We start from the raw sequence: 19,146 nt of genomic DNA on the forward strand, positions 1-19,146 counted from the left end.
GGCAGCCAGATGCCAGAGAAGACAGCAGGGTTGATGCAGGTTGAATGCGGTACCCCAGATGCAGGTGGCGGCCACACACCTTGAAGTTCCGGCCGCCCATCAGGCCGAGGAGGAACCCAGAGCGTGAGGCCAGCAATGACCCAAGGTGCACAGGCGTTGTGGGGCTTTTGAGATGACAGACAGCATGTGCTGCAGGAGACCCCATCTCAACCCCTGCTTGAAAGGCACCAACAAAGAGATGGTGCTTTTCCTGTGCCATGTCCTCATGGACTTGGCACCCCATGGAGGAAGAGGACACCCATTAAGATCACTGCAGCCCTGAATATCTATGCCATCAGGGAGCGTGCATGACAGCTACATCCTGGGACACTCGGAGATCCCCAGGATGACAGCTTGGCTCTTGCAGCATAAGGGGTACCCGCTGAGGTCCTGGCTGATGATTTAAGATGCCAGTGCAGAGGCTGGAGACCAAGGCGGAGACCCGAAATAATGAGGCCCATGTTGCCACCCGTGCTGTCATTGAGCGGTGCATCAGCCTGCTCAAAATGTGGTTCCAATGCCTGGAATAATCTGGTGGTCCACTACAGTCACCACCCTAGCAGTTGGCTTCATGCCACGTGTTGTTGGCATTATCTCTTGCGCACAGAGCCTTTTGGACTCCTCCAACCGGCTATGCACTCACTGGAAAGTCACTGACATCTTCTCCTGAATCTCACGGCCATGTCCTGGCATCTGCATCAGTTCTGGGCTAACCTTGTCCAGAGGCTCAGCATCTGACCAGGTCTCAGCTGAGCCCTGGAATCCAGCAGAGCTCTGACTGCTGACTCCCCTGGATGTTCCTGCCTCCACGTGATGTGCATCAGCAACTGTATGGTGTCCACCAGATTGTGCCGCAGAAGCCTGTCCACTAATGACGCCCACCGAGGTGTGTGTTTCTGTGCTGGTGGAAGGTGGGGATGACAGCTGTGAGGCCTCGATGGTGGTCTCCTTGGAGCTTGGCTCCGAGGTGTTCTCTTGGGTGGGGGAGGATGACTCTGGCTGGCCCAGCCCCATCAGATGGAGATCCTGAGAGACAATGGACATGTGGTCAGTAAGAGGGAAGGATCATTTTGTCTGACATGAACTACTCACTTGAGAAAAGTGATCTGGGTGAACGGACAATGGATCTGCACCTCTGCGGCACAGGCCAACATCCTGAGTTGGTGACTACTCTCTCTCCTCAGTCAACACCACCATCTCCAGGGTCCGTTCCTCATGGGGGGTGAGGACTTGTATCCATTTATTATGGGCTATCTTCTCCTGTGGGGACAAAGAGAGGGCTTTGTGAGCCGTGCACTGAATGGATCAGGGAGTTTATAGTAGGTGGCATGTGTGGGCATTGCAACAGGACATGAAAGGGTTGTGCTGGTTGGTGCCCCAGAGGCTGCTGAGTAACAACACAAAGGTCAGATGTGGAAAGGGTGCGGGGGGGGGGGGGGGAGTGGATGGATGGGAATTTGAGGGTTGGCAGGTGGAATAAATACCAGGAGAGAGGTGGTAACTTAACCTTGCAGCTCAATGATGGTCATTGGTCTTCCTACATTGTACGATGGTCCTGCCCACACTGACAGTCACTATCACTTTCGCTCAGGCAGTATTGGTGACCCTGCTGCTGGTCTTCTGACCCCCTCATGGGAACAGGCTGCCCCATCTCTCATCAACGGTGTCAGGAAGCCTGACCAGGTCAGCATTGTCAAAGCGAGGGGCAGGTCTGTGTGCTGACATGCTTGTGTGTTGACGAGGAGTGAGTGGGGAGGGAGTTCTGTGAAGCAGCTCCCTCTTGGTAGTGGTGAGCTGCTGAGACGTGAGTCAGGTGAATCAGACAGCAGATAATGGTGAGAAGCTCATGGGGTTCATTTCCAGTACTAAGTGTCATTAACTATGGGCTGTTGTCTCACCAATCACTCCCAAAATTACACTTAGAAATTGTCCAGTTAAATTGCGCCCCAGATGTCAACCCCAGATCTATGTCAAACAGGTGGCTCTTGGTGAGCCCAGTTCCTAGTTAGTGGGCAGCAGAGGTTAGAAGAGCACCCCTTCTTATCTCACTGACTACATATCTACAAGAGAGACAAGAAATGGAAATATAGACAGGAAAATAAACGTATGCGACCTTTCCAACTCAGAATACTCTGGAAAGCAGCTAGCTTGTCACCTTCTTTCCCATTTCATCCAAAGTTCTCCAGAGGTTGTTGTAATCCAAGTACGCAATAGGGTTCCACACAGGAGGAAATGGCCCATTAAACGGGTAAGACCTTCCCTGTAAAAGACGAGAGTAAATGCAACGGAAACTGCTGGATACGTATTCATTACTCAGAGATTATATTGCACTGGATATGCATCTATTACTCAGACATACCAGTTACTACATTAAATATGTTTATGATACTCAGGGATGTACAGTCCTGTGCTGGTTACATACCATTTTACTCAAAGTTACCCATTACTGTGTTGGATATGTTCTTGTTACTCAAGGATACACCTTGAAGTGCTGATTATGTGCCCTACCTTCAGATATAACGTCACCATGCATGTCCATTATGCAAGAGATACGCAGCACTCTGCTGGATACATAATTGTTACAAGGGTTGTATATTGGTATTGTTACTGGACTAGTAACATAGAAACCCAGCGTAATGTTCTGGGGACTAGGGTTCAAATCCTCCTGTGGTGATTTGTTGTCATGCACTTCTTAGCGAACAAAAAGGGATTTATTTAGTGATCCTCAAGAGCAGCAGCATGTTTGCCGCTAGTTCTAAAATACCTCTGCCTCGTAAAGCTCCTCTCCCCGGAGTGGATTCCCCACTCTGAGTCCTGATTGGTCACCCTGGCCAGCTGACTCTTCCTCTGCTGTGATGCCCTTGACAATCACCACACCCACCATGGCAGAATGTGGAATTTCAATTCAATAAATATCTAGAATTAATTCTACTGATGATCGTGAAACCATTGGTGATTGTTGTAAAAGCACATCTGGATCATTAATGTCCTCACCTGCTCTGGCCTACACGTGATTCCAGACCCACAGCAAGATATTTGGATCATAAGTTTTTTTATTTGTTACTTAAGGTTTTGGGTGTTTGTTTTGCTGGGGGTGGTGGGGGGGGGGGGGGGGGGGTTGATTTTCAGTGGGTTGTTTGTGGTCTTTTTACAGGAGACACATTTGAGTGTTCGGGATCAAACAAGGTTGCGGAAAGGATGGGTTGGACAAGTGTTTCATTCGAGCTTTGATGCCAGGACACAGGTTACGCGGCAGAACCATAAGATTTAAACATCCGAGTGTAGAGGAGTTTTCTTCCTTTTCCCATGCTCGTCGGGTTTATTCCCAGATTGTTTTTTTTGTATTGGGTAGGTCTTTGCTCCCTGGGGTTGGCGGGTAATGGGGTTGGAGGGGCTGGTTTAGCTCACAAGGCTAAATCGCTGGCTTTTAAAGCAGACCAAGCAGGCCAGCAGCACGGTTCGATTCCCGTACCAGCCTCCCCGGACAGGCGCCGGAATGTGGCGACTAGGGGCTTTTCACAGTAACTTCATTGAAGCCTACTCGTGACAATAAGCGATTTTCATTTTCATAATGGGGTGGGGGGGGGGGGCACTCGGCAATCATGTCCAACATTATGTGGCTCTGTTATTGGAGCCGGGCTGCTCTCAGTGTCCCCCATCACCGTCAGAGGTGACAGTACCTCCCGGGATATTGTTCAGATCAGGGTCTCAGGTCATGGGTTGGCTTCTGCCCCAGAGAAGGTCAATGAGACATTTGTGACCTTTTACTGTGGGCTGGACAAGTCTGAGCCTCTGGAGGCGAAGTTGACCATGGTACAATATTTAGATGGGTTGATCTTTCTGGAGGTGGAGCAGGATAGAAGGCAGGAGCTGGAGGCGCCAATTGGAGGAGGTTTTGAATTGTATTCGTCTAATGCAGTCAGGTGAAGCACCAGGTCCGGGTGGATTCACTGCCCAGTTTTATAAACAGTTTGCTGGGCTGCTGGTTCCACTTCTGTTGGATATGGTCAACGATTCGCTGTCTCAGGAGGTACTGTCAGCCACGCTGACTCAGGCATCGATCTCCTTGATCTTTAAAAAGGAGAAGGATCCCATGGAGTGTGAATGGTAACGATCTAATGTTCTGTTAAATGTTGAAGCTGAACCGTTAGCTAAGGTGTTAGCAACTCATTTGCCTGGTCGGAGAATCGCCCGGGGCTGACGTCAATCCCGCCCCCCGCCGTGTCCCGAATTCTCCGCCACCAGAGATTCGGCGGGGGCGGGAATCGCGCCTTGCCGGTCGGCGGGTCCCCCGCGGCGAGCCGTGCAATAGGCCGAACTCCCGCCGCTGTCAACCCTCTCCCGCCGGCGTGGATGAAACCACCTACCTTACCAGCGGGAGCAGACGGCGCGGGCGGGCGCTGGGGTCCTGGGGGGTGGCACAGGGTGATCTGACCCCTGGGGGGGTGCCGCCATGGTGGTCTGGCCCGCGATCGGGGCCCACCGATTGGCGGGCGGGCCTATGCCATGGTGGTACTCTTTTTCTTCCGCCTTCGCGATGGTCTTCACCATGGCGGAGGCGGAAGAGACCCCCTCCCCTGCGCATGCGCCGGGATGACGTCAGCAGCCGCTGACGCTCCGGCGCATGCGCGGACTTACATCAGCAGGCGAAGTCCTTTCAGCCCCAGCTGTCGTGGCGCCAAAGGCCATTCACACCAGCCGGCGGAGTGTCAACCACTCCGGCACGGGCCTAGCCCCTCAATGTGAGGGCTTGGTCCCTAAAGGTGCGGAGACTTCCGCACCCTTGGGGCGGCCCGACACCGGACTGGTTCACGCCACCCCAAAATGCTGGGACCCCCCGCCGGGAGGGGAGAACCCCTGCCCAGGTTGCTATGGAGCAACTATATAAATGTCCTTAACTTCTGGGATACAGATGGAGAGAGTGGAAGAGAGCAAGACAGAGTAGTTATGAGATAGTTGAACTAATAGTATAGTTAATAGTGTAGATGTTAATGTGACCATCAATTCACAAGACACGTGGTTGGAAGTGAACAGTGGTTTTAATTGTCTTACCACTGAGCCTGCCTGCGACGAGATGAACTGGCAGCAGGCTCACAACTGCAGATCTCTATACTTCCAGTTAGTGGGAAGAGCCCTGGGCGGAACCAAGGGTGGAGCCCAGTACAAACTCCTCATCTCCCCCTATGGGCAGAGCCGCGCAACTGCTCATATACCGAGTTTACAGAGACACAACACATACAATAAAACATAGTGTGAATTACTAGGATTGTGATTCACCACAGATGTGTAGTGTAATCTTTACTTAACTAATTCTGTAGTAATATGTTCAAATCTAATTCAGCATAATGTAATAAATTAGCTTTGTTTATCAAAAATAACTTGCTGTTCTTTGTTAGCACTATAACCTTCACCATCCTTGGATTTGTAGGGCTTTTTTACAGAGGGATAGACAGTTTGGGGGGGTCGACACTACCTAATCTGCTGTGTTATTACTGGGCGGCAAACATTGATAAGGTACAGGGATGGTTTAAGGATCCGGACTCCATATGGGGGTGGATGGAGGAAACTTCTTCTATAGGATCGAGCTTGAGGGTTCTAGTTACCACTGCTCCTGTTCTCACCAGTAAGATTATCATCAAGCCCAGTGGTAATAGCTTCTTTGAGAATTTGGAACCAATTTAGGCAGCATTTAAACTTAAGTTCCATGTTGCTGTTGACGCCGATCTCCAGGAATCATAGGCTTGTGATGTCGGGTCTAGATTCAACATCCAGAGCATGAGAGAGATTGGAGGGCTAGAGAGATTTAGAGACGTGTTTTTGGAGGGTAGATTTGCTGGGTTAGTAGAGATTGCAGAGAAGTTCCAGCTTCCGAGAGGGAATATATTTTGATATTTGCAGATGCGAGATTGTGTGCATAAAGTGCTTCCTTAATTTCCCCTGGTGTAGGCACCTTCGCTTTTGGGTAGGTTTCTGTTCTTGGACTAGCTAGGCAGGGAAGGATCTCAGACATTTATAGGCAGATGTTGGTGACAGAGAAAACTTCTTTGGAAGAAGTAAAGAGGAAGTGGGAGGACGAGTTGGGGGTGGTCTGGGGGGGGGGGGGGGAGGTAGGGGAGTATAGAGTGAAGTTCTTCATTGGGTCAACTCCACCACCTCTTGCGCGAGGTTAAGTTTGATACGTGATGCATAGGGCACACTTGAATCGGGCACGTATGAGTGGGTTCTTCTCGGGTTGAAGGATAGGTGTGAGAGGTGGTCTAGGGGGCCGGAAAACCATATGCACATGTTGTGGTCTTTTCCCAGGCTTGTTGAGTTTTGGATCTCCTTTTTCAAAACAGTTTCAGGGATTCTAGGTGTTAAGGTGGAGCCATGCCTGAAGGTGGCCATCTTTGGAGTTTTGGACTTGCCGGAGCTGTAGGAGGGGAAGAAGGCGGATGTCTTGGCCTTCGTCTCTCTAATAGCCCAGAGGCGTCCTGCTCGGATGGAAGTCCCTAGCACCGCCTAAGACGTCAGCTTGGTTAGGGTGACGTGGTGGATTTTCTGCATCTGGAGAAGATAAAATATTCCACGAGAAGATCGATAGATGTGTTTTACTCGAGGTGGCAGCCGTTCATTACATTTTTAGAGAGCTGGTTAACTGTTGGAGGCGGGGGGGGGGGGGGTTGGTCAGTTTGGTAGGGCTTTCTTTGTGGGCTGGGTTGTTTTTGGGGGGGGGGGGGGGGGGACGTTGGGGTCGTTAGTCTTGGTCCGAAGCTGGGTTAGGATGGATGGGATTGTGCTGGGGGTATTTGTTTTGTGAAGTTTGTTTGAATGGTTTGAATATTTTGTCTGCTATAAACAAAGATTTCGGAGCTGGGAATAGGATTTCACTTGGCAAAAAGCTGTTTCCAGGGATCTGATTGAATGGTTTCCAACAGTAAATGTTTGGGATGTTGTTTCAATGTGGAGTGAAGACTGGGGCAGGGGAGGCTTCAAGTTTTCTTGTGAAATCCAGAAAAACATTCACGTTCCTCTTGGCCAAATATAAACCAATTGTTTTTATTTTTTTACCGTTTTGGGTCTCTTCTGACCGAGGCTTTGTTTCCTAAAAGGTTTGGCCTGGTTTCCGCTGGGCGGGAAAAGTTGCAATCCACATCTCATATGTAAAAACATTGGAAATATAAACTTTTTTTTGTTACATTACTGTACAAATTATAAAATGGTAAGAAAATGCAAGGATGACATTTATTGTTTGTGAAATGATTCTTTGATAGTATTGGAACACTGGTCAAAGAAATCTGTGCTTGTGCTCTACCTCAAACAGGAACGAAGGCCGATTCCAAAGGCAACAGGATACAGAAGCTAATCTATCAGAAATTTCAACAATGTTATCATCAGAAATGTCATCATACATGACATGGCATCAGCAGCAACATCTTATCAGTGGATACAGTGAGCAGGAAGTCTCCAACTCCTTGGCGAACACACTATTCACTTGCCTGGAAACATGAGACTTTGTAATTACACAGCAGGGAAACAGCAGCTCTGAAAGGAGATCACCTTCTGGTGATATTACTGCTGGAATATAACTCTACATCCCAATTTAGCGATTGTCCGCAGTTTACATCCTAACTATTCGTCATGGAGGGGCCTTCATGTCACGTTGTTTTATTTCTCTATTGTGTTTCTTACTCATGCTCATACACAGGAAATATATGAACAGGTTTCCCCTGATGCCACACTATTATAGATATACTTTTTTTTTTTATAAATGTTTTTATTCAGTTTTCGTATTTTATATTGAACAAATTACAAATTGTTAGGAGAGAGAAAAAAAAACCCAACAAAAACAAACACGCAAAAATTAACACACATATTTACAGGTAAGCATCTTCGTAGTAGTAACTGCGCCCCCCCCCCCCCCCCCCTCCCCCCCTCAACATGTTTATTTAGCTTGGTTTTGGGCCTTAGCTAGCCATCGAACCCCCGTAACGAACCTGTAGCCCCCCCCCCCCTCCCGCTACCTTCCCCCGACTATTCTTCCTCTTGTACATTGGCCACAAATAGGTCCCGGAACAGTCGCATGAATGGCTCCCACGTTCTGTGGAAGCCGTCGTCCGACCCTCGGATGGCAAATTTGATTTTCTCCATTTGGAGAGATTCCGAGAGGTCGGACAGCCAGTCCGCAGCTCTGGGCGGTGCTGCTGACCGCCAGCCAAACAGGATTCTACGGCGGGCGATCAGGGAGGCAAAGGCAAGGGCATCCGCCCTCCTCCCCAGGAATAGATCTGGCTGTTCTGAAACCCCGAAGACCGCCACTATCGGGCATGGCTCCACCCTCACTCCCACCACTTTGGACATTACCTCGAAGAAGGCTGTCCAGTACTCCACGAGTCTGGGGCAGGACCAGAACATGTGGGCGTGGTTGGCCGGGCCTCTTTGGCACCGTTCACATCTGTCTTCCACCTCCGGGAAGAACCTACTCATACGGGTTCTTGTTAAGTGGGCCCTATGTACCACTTTTAGTTGCGTCAGGCTGAGCCTTGCGCACGTGGAGGTGGAGTTGACCCTATGCAGTGCTTCGCTCCAGAGTCCCCACCCGATCTCCATCCCCAGGTCGTCCTCCCATTTCCTCCTTGTTGCGTCCAGTACGGTGTCGTCCCTATCTACCAGTCGGTCATACATGTCACTACAGTTCCCTTTCTCTAGGATACTTGCGTCCAGTAGGTCTTCCAGTAGTGTCTGTCGTGGCGGTTGTGGGTACGTCCTTGTCTCCTTTCGTAGGAAGTTTTTGAGCTGCAGGTACCGTAGCTCGTTCCCCCCAGCTAGCTGAAATTTCTCTGTCAGTTCGTCCAGTGTTGCGATCCTGTCGTCCGCGTATAGGTCCCTGACTGTCAGTGTCCCCCCGTCCTGCCTCCACCTTTTGAAGGTGGCGTCGGTCAGTGCTGGTTTGAACCTATGGTTGTTGCAGATGGGAGCCCTGTTCGACATTTTGGTCAGGCCAAGTTGCTGCCGCAGTTGGTTCCAGGATTGGAGGGTGGCTGTCACCACTGGGCTGCTGGAGTGTTTTTTGGGTGGGGATGGGAGTGCTGCCGTGGCGAGGGCCCGGAGGGAGGTTCCCATGCAGGAGGCCTCCTCCGCACGCACCCACTCAGCTTCTGGCTCCTGGATCCATCCCCTTACTCGCTCGGCTGTTGCTGCCCAGTGGTAGAATTGTAGATTCGGGAGGGCTAACCCTCCCCTGGTTTTTGTTTTTTGTAAGACCTTCTTTGGGATCCTAGCATTTTTACCCCCCCATACGAACGCCATGATGAGTTTGTCCAGCGCTTTGAAAAAGGCCTTGGGGATGTAGATCGGAATGGATCTAAACAGGAAGAGGAACCTGGGCAGTACGTTCATTTTGATCGTCTGAACTCTCCCCGCGAGGGAGAGCGGGAGTGTGTTCCATCTTTGCAGGTCCTTTTTAACTTCCTCCGTCAGGCTGGTGAGGTTCCATTTGTGGATCCCTTTCCAGTCATGGGCTATTTGGATCCCCAGGTAGCGGAATTTATGTCGGGCTTGTTTGAACGGCAGCCCCTTTAGTGCTGCCCCCCCCCCCCCCTTGCGGGTGTAATGGGAAGATCTCACTTTTGCTCATGTTGAGTTTGTAGCCCGAGAAGGCTCCAAACTCTTTCAGGAGCGCGATGATTCCGTCCATGCTGCTTTGTGGGTCCGAGATATAGAGGAGCAGATCATCCGCATAGAGTGAGACTCTGTGCTCTCTACCTCCCCTTCGGATCCCCCTCCAATTTTTTGCTGCCCTGAGCGCGATTGCTAGCGGTTCGATTGCTAGTGCGAACAGCAGCGGGGACAGTGGGCATCCTTGTCTGGTGCCCCTGTGCAGCTGGAAGTATTGGGAGTTGGTATTGTTGGTCTGTACACTCGCCATGGGAGCGTTGTACAGGAGCTTTACCCAAGCGGTGAACCCTGTTCCAAGCCCGAACCGCTCCAGTACCTCTATGAGGTATTTCCATTCGACTCTGTCGAAGGCCTTTTCTGCGTCCAGGGAGACGATCACCTCTTGTGTTCTCTCCCCGGAGGGGGTCATTATCACGTTCAGCAGGCGCCTGATGTTCGCGGTCAGCTGTCTACCTTTGACAAAGCCCGTCTGGTCCTCTGTGACCACCTCAGGTACACAGTCTTCTAGCCTTTTGGCTAGGATTTTGGCCAGTATTTTGGCGTCTGCGTTCAGCAGAGATATGGGTCTGTATGACCCACATTCCGTTGGGTCTTTGTCTTTCTTAGGTATCAGCGAGATTGAGGCCTGTGCTAACGTGGGTGGCAACGTGCCCCTAGCTAGCGAGTCTGTGAACATCTCCCGCATGTGCGGGGCCAGCGCTGTCGCAAATTTTTTGTAGAAGTCCGCCGGGAATCCGTCCGGTCTCGGCGCCTTCCCCGCCTGCATGGAGCTAATGCTGTCCATGATCTCTCCCAGTGCTAGTGGTGCTTCCAGATCCCGTTTTCTGCCCTCTCCCACAACTGGTATGTTCAGTCCGTCAAGAAACCGGTTCATCCCAGCCTTCCCCGTTGGGGGCTCTGAGGTGTACAGCTCTTGGTAGAAGGCCTTGAAGGTTTTGTTAATCTTCTCTGGTTCTGTTTCCAACGTGCCTCTGGTATCTCTGATTTGCGCGATTTCTCTGCTGGCTGCCTGCTTTCTCAGCTGGTGGGCCAACAGGCGGCTGGCTTTGTCTCCGTGTTCGTATAGGGCCCCGCGTGCCTGGCGGAGTTGGTGTACTGCTTTCCTGGTGGAGAGCAGGTCAAAGTTCCTTTGTAATTCTTTTCTCTCCGCCAGGAGTTCTACAGTCGGGGCCTCGGAGTATTTATGGTCTACCTCCAGTATGGAGTCGACCAGCTTCTGCCTAGCCACCCTTTCCTCCCTATCTCTTTGCGCTTTGTAGGCTATGATTTTATTATAGATATACTTGATCATTTTGAACTGTTCAATCAGCCACACAACAGGGTCTCAATACTACCTGGTTCAGTTCATCAATCACACAATGACAGGGCTTCACTATCGTGGAGATTAGTCAGACAATCACACATGGACTGACTTTTTATAGGGTTCAGACAGTCAGCCACAGACTATTGTAGATTTTTAGTTTAACAGCAGTGCTGTAAACTAGAACACAGGCAGGAGCAAACATAAGCAGGAGCTGGGGCAGCACGGTGGCACAGTGGTTAGCACTGCTGCCTCACAGCTCCAGGGACCCGAATTCAATTCTGGCTTTGGGTCACAGTCTGTGTAGAGTTTCTCTCTGTGCCTGTATGGGTTTCCTCCGGGTGCTCTGGTTTCCTCCCACAGTCCAAAGATGTGCAGGTTAGGTGGTTTGGCCATGATAAATTGCTCCGCCGTGTCCAAAAATGGTTAGGTGGGGGTACCGGGTTACTGGGATAGGGTGGAGGCATGGGCTTAAGTAGGGTGCTCTTTCCAAGGGCCAGTGCAGACTCAATGGGCAGAATGGCCTCCTTCTGCACTGTATGATTCTATGATAAAAAAAAGAACTAATAACACAAGAATAGCTTGACATGCCTTGTGAAAACCAAATTACACGGGTTTTAAAACGGAAGTCATTGAGTCAAAGAGGTTTACAGCATGGCGAAAGGCCCTTTGGGCCATCTTTTCTATGCCGCCCAGTTTTTACCACTAAGCTAGTCCAATTTTCCCACATTTGACCCATATCCCTCTATACCCATCTTACCCATATAACTGTCTAAATGCTTCTTAAAATTGTACCCGCCTCTACTACTGCCGTTCCAGACACTCACCGCCCTCTGTGAGAAACAATTGCCCCTCTGGACCCTGTTGTATCTCTCCCCTCTCACCTTAAACCTGTGCCCTTGAGTTTTAGACTCCCCTACGTTTGGGAAAAGGTGTTGACTATCTACCTTTTCATTTTCATTTTTTCATTTCACCTTATCTATGCCCCTCGTTATTTTATAGACCTCTATAAGAACACCCCTAAGCTTCCTATGCTCCAGGGAAAAAAGTCCCAGTCTCTTCATTCACTCCTTAAAACTCAAACCATCAAGTCCCAGTAGCATCCCAGTGAATCTTTTCTGCACTCTTTCAAGTTTAATAATAGCCTTTCTATAATAGGGTGAACAGAACTATACACAGTATTCCGATTGTGGACTTACTAATGTTTTGTACAACTTCTGTATTCAATGTTCTGACCAATGAAACCACGCATGCCAAATGCCTCCTTCATCACCCTGTCCAACTGTGACTCCACTTTCAAGGAGCAATGAATCTGTACTCCTAGATCTCTTTGTTCTATAACTCTCCCCAACACTCTACCATTAACTGAGTAGGTCCTGCCCCAATTTGATCTACCAAAATGCATCACCTCACATTTATGCAAATTAAACTCCATCTGCCATTCATCGGCCAAACTGGCCCAATTGATCAAGTTCTGTTTCAATCCTCGATAACCTTCTTCACTATCCACTATGCCACTAATCTTGGTGTCATCTGCAAACTTACTAATCATGCCTCCTAAATTCTCATCCAAATCATTAACATAAATAATATGGTCACAGGCCTCCAGTTTGAAAAACAATCCTCCACAATCACCCTTTGTCTTCTGTCGTCAAGCCAATTTTGTATCCAGTTAGCTACCCACCCTGAATCCTGTGAGATTTAACCTTATGCAACAAGCTACCGTGCGGTATCTTGTCAAAGGCCTTGCTAAAGTCAATGTAGATAATGTCGACTGCACTACCTTCTTGGTTACCCCTTCAAAAAACTCAATCAAATTTGTGAGACATAATTTTCAACTCACAAAGCCATGCTGACTGTCCCTAATCAGTCCTTGCCTCTCTAAATGCCTGTAGATCCTGTCTCTCAGAATACCTTTTGACAACCTACCCACCACAAACATAAGGCTCATCATTCTGCAGTTCCCAGGCTTCTCCCTGCAGCCCTTCTTAAACAAAGGCACAACATTTGCTACCCTCCAACCTTCAGGCACCTCACTTCTGGCTGTCGATGATTCAAATATCTCTGCTAGCAGACTCAAAATTTCCTCCCTAGCCTCCCACAATGTCCGGGGATACATTTCATCAGGTCCCAGGGATTTATCTACCTTGATGCGCCTTAAGACCTCCAGGACCTCCTTCTCTGTAATTTGTACACTCCTCAAGACATCACTAATTATTTCCCCAAGTTCCCTAACATCCATGCCTTTCTCAACAGGAAATACCGATGAGAAATATTCATTTCAGATCTCACCTATCTCTTGTGGGTGCACACATAGATGACCATGTAGATCCTTAGGAGGCCTTACTCTCCCCCTAGTTACTCCTTTGCCCTTTATGTATTTATAGAAGCTCTTTGGATCCTCCTTTGCCTTATTTGCCAAAGCAATCTCATGTCTGCTTTTTGCCCTCCTGATTTCTCTCTTAACTCTACTCTGGCAACCTCTATACTCTTCAAGGGATCCACTTGATCCCAGCTGCCTATGCACGTCATATGCTTCCTTCTTCTTTTTGACCAGAGCCTCAATATCACGAGTCATTCAGGGTTCCCTACTTCTACCAGCCTGGTAAATGTTCATTTGTATCAGGAAGAAAAAACATATTAGTACTTGAAAGAAATTTTAAATATTGAAGACATGGAATTGGTGCTGCATATCTAGTAGTGTTTGGGTACATATTATCCACAAATCTCAATCTATAACATTAATGAATGCTTTCGAGTACATATTAAGCACTTATAATTCACACTTAATATAATTTTCATAAGTAAAGGTATCAGTTGGATTTTTAGCAGATCTTATGGGTCATAGTTAGCACCCTGTAATAAGTAACCTAGAACCTCCCCTCACCACTGCCAGTGCAGGTGGTCAAGTTTAGAGTCCCTGTACATTGTTGGTCTATATTCACTATAAAGAGGTCACATCCCTAGCCTGTAACATTGTGCACAGCACGTAGCGAAGACAGGAACACACTCTAGTATCTTAATCACTGAATTTGTTTCACTGGGTGACTTGGGTATAGGAGGAAGGGAGAGAGGTGCACTAATTCTTGTCAGCAAATACTGATGTATGGGCCAATCCTTCAAAAGGCTGCACAAAACTTTGTTAGTAGGCATGTATGCAATTGGATGGTACCATCATGGCATGCAGTGAATAATTTACACAACAAACTACACTATCATAAGGTTCAGTCACAGAAACAAACTTGAGTAATGTAGGATTCAATCAATCAAACCACCTCAAACTGTTATCATAAAGAGCTGGTCAGTCACACAGCAATAGAACTAATAATAATAATAATCGCTTATTGTCACAAGTAGGCTTCAATGAAGTTACTGTGAAAAGCCCCTAGTCGCCACATTCCGGCGCCTGTTCGGGGAGGCCGGTACGGGAATTGAACCCACGCTGCTGGTCTTGTTCTGCATTACAAGCCTACTGTGCTAAACCAACCCCAACTATGTTGCATAAAACCTAAACATCTTGCTTTTAAAATAGTCTAAAACACTGGGTGTTCATTAAAAGGTAGCTACAAGATTAATCATATGGAGAACACAGAAAAACATGCAATACGCGTAAGAAAGTAGCAATTGAGAGGATATCCACAGAAGTCAAATAACTGCCCATCAATTCCAAGAGAATTCTACTTTTGCATCAACACATTGTGAAATGGCATGTGTGAGATCAGCTGGTGTTATATGATCATCTCTTGTGTACTGCTATAAATTCGGGCCTGGATGTAGTTTGGGGCAGGTTTTACTCAAGTAGGTAATCCTGTCAGAGACAGTAAGTACAATGACGGAATTAGCCGTGACTCAGTAACTCCTAAAGGTTATTGCCAGATATCAGTATGCACAAAAAGATGTATTAAAGATAACAGCCTACCTTCAGGAGCTTTACTTCAACGATGTATCCATGACAACAAAAACACAATACAAACCAGAAAGGGCAATTTCTCTTTGGAAACAGTGATAGAAGCACATTGCCATTTATATCAAAAAAAGATGAAAATACGAGGCATTTTACTTATAGTTAAAGCAAAGAAATGTAAACACAGGCAAAAGTAGGATACAAGAAATGTTTTTTTAATCTAATAGGCTGGTAACTGCTGAGACTTAACAATCTATCACATATACTGTTTAACATAAAGATTAACATTTTGTCCATTCTGCAAAATTTCGGTCCTGGCTTTCCATCGGTCAGTTAATTCCCGGCTCCGCAAACCTGACTTTGAGAGCTAGTTTTTCACAGAGTTGGGATGGCTCGGAAGCCCTGTGAAAAAAGCGGACATCGCTCAATTCCCAACCCCATCCCTGCAGCTTCTGAGCTTCAAGAAGTTGTTTAGGGTGCAGGCTGGTTTGGGTCAAAGGCCCCCAACCTGCATTCCCGACCTGACCGGCTACATTTGAAGATAGGCATGACCGAGTCCTCCTCCACAATTTTCATGGAGACACGCCAGTTTTTGCTGTTGATGCTGTAAAGTGTCTGAATGATTGACACTTTTATTGGGTTGCAGTAAAAATGAGGTTTTAAGAAAGTGGAAAGTTCTCAATAAACCACAGTTTTGAAAGTTTTTTTTTACATATCCTACTGTCACTATGGGGGTAATTGCTTCTTTACAGTGTATAGTGGATGAATTGGCATGGAAATGCTATTACTTTGCATGGGGAGGCATGAGGGACCACAGGGACAATTTGGGAGCATAGCCAGGCATGAAGGGGCATGAAGGATTATAGCGGGTTGGTGGGGGTCATATCTTGGCATGGGGGTATGAGAGGCAAAGGGGGTGAATGGAACACATAGCATGGCAGGGGTCAAATGAGGGGCCATAGGAGGCAGTTGGGGGCATAAGATGGCACGGATCGAGCTTGGAGAGTATTTGGGGGGTGGGGTGAGAGAATGTGAGGGATGGAGGGCCTGTCTGTTTTATTTTAAATGGGATGAAAGCCCATAGGATCAAGGCGAGCCTTTTAAACAGCCCACATTGACTCCCAGTAGCCCCATTGGCTGCTTCTGAACTCTTTCCTGCGATGGCTGGCTCAATTGTAGACCACACCCGCATCTTATCCTTCCTCCTACAGTGGGCAGGCAAAGCCTGGGGTTTTCCCAACTCTCACTACCCAACTCAAAGATGAAAATCAAGCCCTCAAAATTGGCTGCCCAGATATCAAATTTTTGGTTCAGGAGGACGGGTTATAATTGACATCCAGGTGGCTGACTCCAGAAGTAGTGAGGAGGATGTAGTGGTGGGCCAGGTGGAAGGCCTATCTCGGGGCTAAGGCTCTCCTACCTTGGGGCTAGGCACTGTGTTCAAATATTATTTAAAAAGAATAAAACATAAACCACCCCTCCAGCCCTCACATCTCCACAACCCTCATACGCACCCCATGCCACTTCATGCGCTATGTCCACACGGGAATCGTCTTAAGCTTCTCACCAAAATTGTAAAGGGCAGTTGAGAGTGCCCTCTATTGGTCTGAGTTGAAAATTTCCCGCACGGATGACCCTGCCGTATGGGAAATTTTAGCCTGGAGTGAAATGTGTTGATGATGTTGAGGACTCCTCGGGCAACTCCCTCCCGACTGTATACAACTGTGCCGCCACCTCTGCTGGGTCTGTCCTGCCAGTGGGACAGGACACAACCAGGGATGATGATAGCGGTGATTGATTGATTGATTGATTGATTGTCACATGTACCTAAGTACAGTGAAAAGTATTTTTTTTTGCGGCCAAGGGAATATACACAGTACGTACACAGTAGACAAAAAGAATAATCAAGTACATTGACAAATAGTACATCGACAAATAATGATTGGTTACAGTGCGGAGCAAGGGCCAAACAAAGCAAATACATGAGCAAGAGCAGCATATGGTGAATAGTGTCTTACAGGGAACAGATCAGTCCGAGGGAGAGTCGTTGAGGAGTCTAGTAGCTGTGGGGAAGAAGCTGTTCCTATGTCTGGATGTGCGGGTCTTCAGACTTCTGTATCTTCTGCCTGATGGAAGGGTCTGGAAGAGGGAAAAGCTTGGGTGGGAGGGATCTCTGGCAATGTTGTCTGGGATGTTAGCCGTGAAGTATGATTCTGTGAGTACGACTATGTCAGGCTGTTGCTTGACTAGTCCGTGAGACAGCTCTCCCAATTTTGGCACAATGCTGGGTGGTCCGTCAGGTTTCTTTCCTTTTTATTGACTACGTAGCGATTTGAGACAACTGACTGTCTTACTGGGCCATTTCAAAGGGCGTTTAAGAATCAACCACATTGCTGTTGGTCTGGAATGACATATAGGCCAGACCAGCTGAGGACTGTAGATTTCCTTCCCAAAAATATATCAGTGAACCAGCTGTATTTTTACAACAATCAACAATGGCTTCATATAGACTTTTAATTCTGGATATTTATTGGATTCGATTCAATCTGCATACAAATGCTCTGCGACTGCTGCCTCTATGGCTTTGGTGAAGGCAAACAAGAGCAGAGGAATTCTGCAGTGAGTAGCTCACCTCCTGACTCCCCAAAGCTGTGAAGCTGTGAAGGCACACAGTATGGAAGATTGAAAAATTCACAATCTGCTATACTTAACGTCTGTATGTAGTAGCGTCAGAGACAACAAAAACATGCTAAACAAACTTCAATCTCCAGAACGACATCCCTCCATTTTAATATCGTATTTATAAAATTTTGCTTGAAGTAGAATATTTTACCTTCACAAAGTGAATCAGTTGTTCTTTTTCATTTACTTGGTATGTGTTTATCCCCAGTTCCTTTGCTAACTGCAAAATCCGATTCTGAGTGGGTCCAACATATGCTCCTCCTAAGTCAACATATTGGAACTCCGGACCCTATGAGAAATAATTATATCAGCAGTGTTGGAACCATCAATTCACCAGACACGTGCTTTCAGATATGAACAGTGGTTTTAATCTACTTACTACAGAGCCAGCCTGTTACCCGTTGATGAACTCTCGATGAACTGCAGGCTGACTCTGGACAAGGGTATTTATACAGCAGCACAGGGGGAGGAGTCGTGGGCGGAGCCAAGGGAGGAGCCCTGTACAAACTCCTGAGCATTCCCAGAGCTACTCCCCCTAGTGGTCGGATAACACTACTGCGCTTACAAAGGTATTGGTAAATACAGTGTGAATTACCAAGTTACATTCACCACAAGCAGCATTATTATCTGTAAGATTTTTCTTCTTAATTTCTTGTCTGTTATTCTGATAGCAATGATTCCTGTTGGTCTGGGTGCCAGTCACTCTCTCTGTGATACTCAATTGCTCTTCTTCAAATGCAAGTCCAGGCAATATTTGCTGACAAACCATCCTCCAGTGTGGGCATCGCAGACAGGATGATTCTGTCACTGTATGATATTTGCACAATCTGCTTTCCAGGAGGAATCAATTGGGACCGATCAGAAAGCAGGAATCTTATTCAGTTCAATGACACTGGGGCCAATTTGGCAAGCTGCAACTCAACCAACTGATGCAACAATAATAATTGGCAATCCCGTTTCTCTCCTTAGGTGTTGGAAATATTTCAAAGCACTTTACATTGAGGAGGCAAAACTACAGTGGGCCTTAGTGGGAGGGAGAAAGGGGGAATAAAGAGAATTTGGTTGAAAATTAGTTCTTGGTAAGGTTTGTTAAACTAGGGAGAGAGATAACAAAAAAGAAATCAAGGGAGAGGGAGGCCTAGAGCACAGGAGTGTAATGGTAGGCCTGGCACATTGAGAATATAAGTTTTTTTTATTTGTTCATGAGATGTTGGCCTCACCGGCAAGACCAGCATTTATTATCCATCCTTAATTGCCTTTGAGAAGTTGGTGGTGGATTGCCTGCATTAACAACTGCAGTCCATGTTGTGCAGGTAAACCCACTGTGATTTTAGGGAGTAAATTACACAATCTTAACCCAGCGACTGTGAAGGAATGGCGATATAGTTCTAAGTCAAGTGATGTGTGGTTTGGAGGGGAATTTGCAGATGGTGAGGCTCACTTGCTACTTCTGCCCTTGTCTTTCTAGGTGATAGAAGTCATGGGTTTGTCAAGGAGACACAGCCGGAGTGAGGCACATCCAGAGTGGGAATTGCAACTTGGTAATTTGGTGCAGTGAGGTAAT

At 47.6% G+C, this 19,146-nt stretch overlaps 1 protein-coding gene across 3 annotated transcripts in view; it reads right to left on the reverse strand.

Annotated features, from left to right (window-relative positions):
- LOC119952343 (amine oxidase [flavin-containing]-like) overlaps nt 1-19,146 on the reverse strand; it is a 98,597-nt gene that overhangs the window by 53,330 nt on the left and 26,121 nt on the right. For all 3 annotated transcript variants that reach the window (XM_038776038.1, XM_038776037.1, XM_038776039.1), the window contains 2 exons: nt 17,734-17,871; nt 2,195-2,299 (listed from right to left, as the gene is read on the reverse strand). In XM_038776038.1, the coding sequence (XP_038631966.1) occupies nt 2,195-2,299; nt 17,734-17,871 (243 nt within the window). The remainder of the gene's footprint in view (nt 1-2,194; nt 2,300-17,733; nt 17,872-19,146) is intronic.

This window comes from Scyliorhinus canicula, chromosome 17 (genome assembly GCF_902713615.1).
Source record: "Scyliorhinus canicula chromosome 17, sScyCan1.1, whole genome shotgun sequence".
NCBI lineage: Eukaryota > Metazoa > Chordata > Chondrichthyes > Carcharhiniformes > Scyliorhinidae > Scyliorhinus > Scyliorhinus canicula.